We start from the raw sequence: 6,000 nt of genomic DNA, 5'->3' as shown, positions 1-6,000 counted from the left end.
GAAAGAGGGTAGATAGAGAAAGGTAATGGAGAGAGAGCAAGATAGTGGGAGGGAGAGCTGAGAGAGCGCAAGGACAGAGAGGGAAGAGGAGAGACAGGGAAGAGGAGAGACAGGGAAGAGGAGAGACGGAAGAGGAGAGAGAGAGAGAGAGAGAGAGAGAGATTACTCAAAATGCCACACACACACGGGCCATCTCTGTATGTGTGTCTTGAGTACTTCTGAGATATTAGTCAGGTCATGATAATGAGCCTATGTAAAACTGCTTTTATACACACTCACACTTCACAGCTCTCTCTTTAGTAATCCACCTCTCTCTCTCTCCCTCTCTCTCTCTCTCTCTCCCTCTCTCAGGGCACAGTGCGCGATCGGACAGGTATCTTCCCAGAATCCTTTGTGAAGATCATTAAGCCCCTCCCAGAGAGTGACTCTGATGGTGAGAGCGGTGGCGCTTCAGGTAAAGGGGCAGGGTCTTACAGCTGCCTGCGCTGCTACCTGCTCACACCCCAGGGCGTCGACACCAGGTGTGTGTACTGTGTGTGTGTGTGTGTACTGTGTGTGTGTGCTTGTGTGTGTGTGCTCGTGTGTGAACGCATACGTACATGTTATAACAGTGTTGTAAATGTACTAAAAGTAACTGAAAGTTCCTGTGTAATCCCATAAAGGTCCCATAATAACGAATGTATGTATCCCAGTTAATAATGTATTGGTGTGACTGTATGTATCCCAGTTAATAATGTATTGGTGTGACTGTATGTATCCCAGTTAACAATGTATCGGAGTGACTGTATGTATCCCAGTTAATAATGTATTGGTGTGACTGTATGTATCCCAGTTAATAATGTATTGGAGTGACTGTATGTATCCCAGTTAATAATGTATTGGTATGACTGTATGAATCCCAGTTAATAATGTATTGGTGTGACTGTATGTATCCCAGTTAATAATGTATTGGTATGACTGTATGAATCCCAGTTAATAATGTATTGGTGTGACTGTATGTATCCCAGTTAATAATTTATTGGTGTGACTGTATGTATCCCAGTTAATAATGTATTGGTGTGACTGTATGTATCCCAGTTAATAATGTATTGGTGTGACTGTATGTATCCCAGTTAATAATGTATTGGTGCGACTGTATGTGGCAGGGATGTGTGTGTTGAAGAAGATATCGCCACCCAGCCATCATACAAAGAACTACTGGCACGCATGAGGTAAGATACCAGACACATCCCACTGCTGAATCAACAGACTCTCCACTTCACTACATACAGTGAGGGGAAAAAAGTATTTGATCCCCTGCTGATTTTGTACGTTTGCCCACTGATAAAGAAATGATCAGTCTATAATTGTAATGGTAGGTTTATATGAACAGTGAGAGACAGAATAACAACAAAAAAATCCTGAAAAACGCATGTCAAAAATGTTATAAAATGATTTGCATTTTAATGAGGGAAATAAGTATTTGACCCCTCTGAGAAACATGACTTAGTACTTGGTGGCAAAACCCTTGTTGGCAATCCCAGAGGTCAGACGTTTCTTGTAGTTGGCCACCAGGTTTGCACACATCTCAGGAGGGATTTTGTCCCACTCCTCTTTGCAGATCTTCTCCAAGTCATTAAGGTTTCAAGGCTGACGTTTGGCAACTCGAACCTTCAGCTCCCTCCACAGATTTTCTGTGGGATTAAGGTCTGGAGACTGGCTAGGCCACTCCAGGACCTTAATGTGCTTCTTCTTGAGCCACTCCTTTGTTGCCTTGGCCGTGTGTTTTGGGTCATTATCATGCTGGAATACCCATCCACGACCCATTTTCAATGCCCTGGCTGAGGGAAGGAGCTTCTCACCCAAGATTTGACGGTACATGGCCCCGTCCATCGTCCCTTTGATGCGGTGAAGTTGTCCTGTCCCCTAAGCAGATAAACACCCCCAAAGCATAATGTTTCCACCTCCATGTTTGACGGTGGGGATGGTGTTCTTGGGGTCAGAGGCAGCATTGCTCCTCCTCCGAACTCGACGAGTTGAGTTGATGCCAAAGAGCTCCATTTTGGTCTCATCTGACCACAACACTTTCACCCAGTTGTCCTCTGAATCATTCAGATGTTCATTGGCAAACTTCAGACGGGCATGTATATGTGCTTTCTTGAGCAGGGGGACCTTGCGGGCGCTGCAGGATTTCAGTCCTTCACGGCGTAGTGTGTTACCAATTGTTTTCTTGGTGACTATGGTCCCAGCTACCTTGAGATCATTGACAAGATCCTCCTGTGTAGTTCTGGGCTGATTCCTCACTGTTCTCATGATCATTGCAACTCCACGAGGTGAGATCTTGCATGGAGCCCCAGGCCGAGGGAGATTGACAGTTATTTTGTGTTTCATCCATTTGCGAATAATCGCACCAACTGTTGTCACCTTCTCACCAAGCTGCTTGGCGATGCTCTTGTAGCCCATTCCAGCCTTGTGTAGTTCTACAATCTTGTCCCTGACATCCTTGGAAAGCTCTTTGGTCTTGGCCATGGTGGAGAGTTTGGAATCTGATTGATTGCTTCTGTGGACAGGTGTCTTTTATACAGGTAACAAACTGAGATTAGGAGCACTCCCTTCAAGAGTGTGCTCCTAATCTCAGCTCGTTACCTGTATAAAAGACACCTGGGAGCCAGAAATCTTTCTGATTGAGAGGGGGTCAAATACTTATTTCCCTCATTAAAATGCAAATGAATTTATAACATTTTTGACATGCGTTTTTCTGGAATTTTTTGTTGTTTTTCTGTCTCTCACTGTTCAAATAAACCTACCATTAAAATTATAGACTGATAATTTCTTTGTCAGTGGGCAAACGTACACAATCAGCAGGGGATCAAATACTTTTTTCCCTCACTGTAATCTGTTACTCAGCTGATATTCTCCTCTTCACTACATATCTGTTACTCAGCTGATATTCTACACTTCACTACATATCTGTTACTCAGCTGATATTCTACACTTCACTATATATCTGTTACTCAGCTGATATTCTCCTCTTCACTACATATCTGTTACTCAGCTGATATTCTCCTCTTCACTACATATCTGTTACTCAGCTGATATTCTCCTCTTTACTACATATCTGTTACTCAGCTGATATTCTCCGCTGTGCGACTACATATCTGTTACTCAGCTGATATTCTACTCTTCACTACATACAGTTGAAGTCGGAAGTTTACATACACTTAGGTTGGAGTCATTAAAACAAGTTTTTCAACCACTCCACAAATTTCTTGTAAACAAACTATAGTGTTGGCAAGTCAGTTAGGACATCTACTTCGTGCAGGACACAAGTAATTTTTCCAACAATTGTTTACAGACAGATTATTTCACTTATAATTCACTGTATCACAATTCCAGTGGGTCAGAAGTTTACATACACTAAGTTGACTGTGCCATTAAACAGCTTGGAAAATTCCAGAAAATGATGTCATGGTATTATAAGCTTCTGATTGGCTAATTGACATCATTTGAGTCAATTGGAGGTGTACCTGTGGATGTATTTCAAGGCCTACCTTCAAACTCATTGTCTCTTTGCTTGACATCATGGGAAAATCAAAAGAAATCAGCCAAGACCTCAGAAAAAATGGTAGACCTCCACAAGTCTAGTTCATCCTTGGGAGCATTTTCCAAAGGCCTGAAGGTATCACATTCATCTCTACAAACAATAGTACGCAAGTATATACACCATGGGGCCACGCAGCCGTCATACTGCTCAGGAAGGAGACGAGTTCTGTCTCCTAGAGATGAACGTACTTTGGTGCGAAAAGTGCAAATCAATCCCAGAACAACAGCAAAGGACCTTGTGAAGATGCTGGAGGAAACAGGTACAAAAGTATCTACAGTCATGGCCAAAAGTTTTGAGAATGACACAAATATTAATTTCCACAAGGTTTGCTGCTTCAGTGTCTTTAGATATTTTTGTCAGATGTTACTATGGAAGGCTGAAGTATAATTACAAGCATTTCATAAGTGTCAAAGGCTTTTATTGACAATTACATGAAGTTGATGCAAAGAGTCAATATTTGCAGTGTTGACCCTTATTTTTCAAGACCTCTGCAATCCGCCCTGGCATGCTATCAATTAACTTCTGGGCCACATCCTGACTGATGGCAGCCCATTCTTGCATAATCAATGCTTGGAGTTTGTCAGAATTTGTGGGTCTTTGTTTGTCAACCCGCCTCTTGAGGATTGACCACAAGTTCTCAATGGGATTAAGGTCTGGGGAGTTTCCTGGCCATGGACCCAAAATATCGATGTTTTGTTCCCCGAGCCACTTAGTTATCACTTTTTCCTTATGGCAAGGTGCTCCATCATGCTGGAAAAGGCATTGTTCGTCATCAAACTGTTCCTGGATGGTTGGGAGAAGTTGCTCTCGGAGCATGTGTTGGTACCATTCTTTATTCATGGCTGTGTTCTTAGGCAAATTTGTGAGTGGGCCCACATGAATGGTCTCAGGATGCTTTACTGTTGGCGTGACACAGGACTGATGGTAGCGCTCACCTTGTCTTCTCCGGACAAGCTTTTTTCCGGATGCCCCAAACAATCGGAAAGGGGATTCATCAGAGAAAATGACTTTACCCCAGTCCTCAGCAGTCCAATCCCTGTACCTTTTGCAGAATATCAGTCTGTCCCTGATGTTTTTCCTGGAGAGAAGTGGCTTCTTTGCTGCCCTTCTTGACACCAGGCCATCCTCCAAAAGTCTTTGCCTCACTGTGCATGCAGATGCACTCACACTTGCCTGCTGCCACTCCTGAGCAAGCTCTGTACTGGTGGTGCCCCGATCCCGCAGCTGAATCAACTTTAGGAGACGGTCCTGGCGCTTGCTGGACTTTCTTGGGCACCCTGAAGCCTTCTTCACAACAATTGAACCACTCTCCTTGAAGTTCTTGATGATCCGATAAATGGTTGATTTAGGTGCAATCTTACTGGCAGCAATATCCTTGCCTGTGAAGCCTTTTTTGTGTGCAAAGCAATGATGACGGCACCTGTTTCCTTGCAGGTAACCGTGGCTGACAGAGCAAGAACAATGATTCCAAGCACCACCCTCTCTTTGAAGCTTCCAGTCTGTTATTTGAACTCAATCAGCATGACAGTGATCTCCAGCCTTGTCCTTGTCAACACTCACACCTGTGTTAACGAGAGAATCACTGACATGATGTCAGCTGGTCCTTTTGTGGCAAGGCTGAAATGCAGTGGAAATGTTTTTGGGGGGATTCAGTTAATTTGCATGTGAAGAGGGACTTTGCAATTAATTGCAATTCATCTGATCACTCTTCATAACATTCTGGAGTATATGCAAATTGCTATCATACAAACTGAGGCAGCAGACTTTGTGAAAATTAATATTTCTGTCTTTCTCAAAACCTTTGGCCACGACTGTATATCCACAGTAAAACGAGTCCTATATCGACAAAACCTGTAAGGCCGCTCAGCAAGCAAAAAGCCACTGCTCCAAAACCGCCAAAAAAACCCAGACGCCATTTTGCAACTGCACATCGGCAAAGATCGTACTTTTTGGAGAAATGTCGTCTGGTTTGATGAAACAAAAATAGAACTTGTTTGGCCATAATGACCATCGTTATGTTTGGAGGAAATAGGGGAGGCTTGCAAGCTGAAGAACACCCTCCCAACCATGAATCACGGGGGTGGCAGCATAATGTTGTGGGGGTGCTTTGCTGCAGGAGGGACTGGTGCACTTCCCAAAATAGATGGCATCATGTGGAAGGAAAATTACGTGGATATATTGAAGCAATATCTCAAGACATCAGTCAGGAAGTTAAAGCTTGGTCGCAAATGGGTCTTCCAAATGGACAATGACCCCAAGCAGACTTCCAAAGTTGTGGCAAAATGGTTTAAGGACAACAATGTCAAGGTATTGGAGTGGCCATCACAAAGCCCTGGCCTCAATCCTATAGAAAATTTGTGGGCAGAACTGAAAAAGCGTGTGCGAGCAAGTGTAACCGATGTGAAATGGCTAGTTAG

General features: G+C 43.5%; 1 protein-coding gene across 2 annotated transcripts in view; it reads left to right on the top strand.

Annotated features, from left to right (window-relative positions):
- ncf4 (neutrophil cytosolic factor 4) overlaps positions 1-6,000 on the top strand; it is a 36,049-nt gene that overhangs the window by 22,923 nt on the left and 7,126 nt on the right. For both annotated transcript variants that reach the window (NM_001146354.1, XM_045690446.2), the window contains 2 exon segments: positions 352-521; positions 1,146-1,211. In NM_001146354.1, the coding sequence (NP_001139826.1) occupies positions 352-521; positions 1,146-1,211 (236 nt within the window).

Source organism: Salmo salar, chromosome 12 (genome assembly GCF_965601325.2).
Source record: "Salmo salar chromosome 12, fSalSal1, whole genome shotgun sequence".
NCBI lineage: Eukaryota > Metazoa > Chordata > Actinopteri > Salmoniformes > Salmonidae > Salmo > Salmo salar.
Note: the sequence above shows the minus strand (reverse complement) of the source record. Positions and strands in the feature narration are given on the sequence as shown.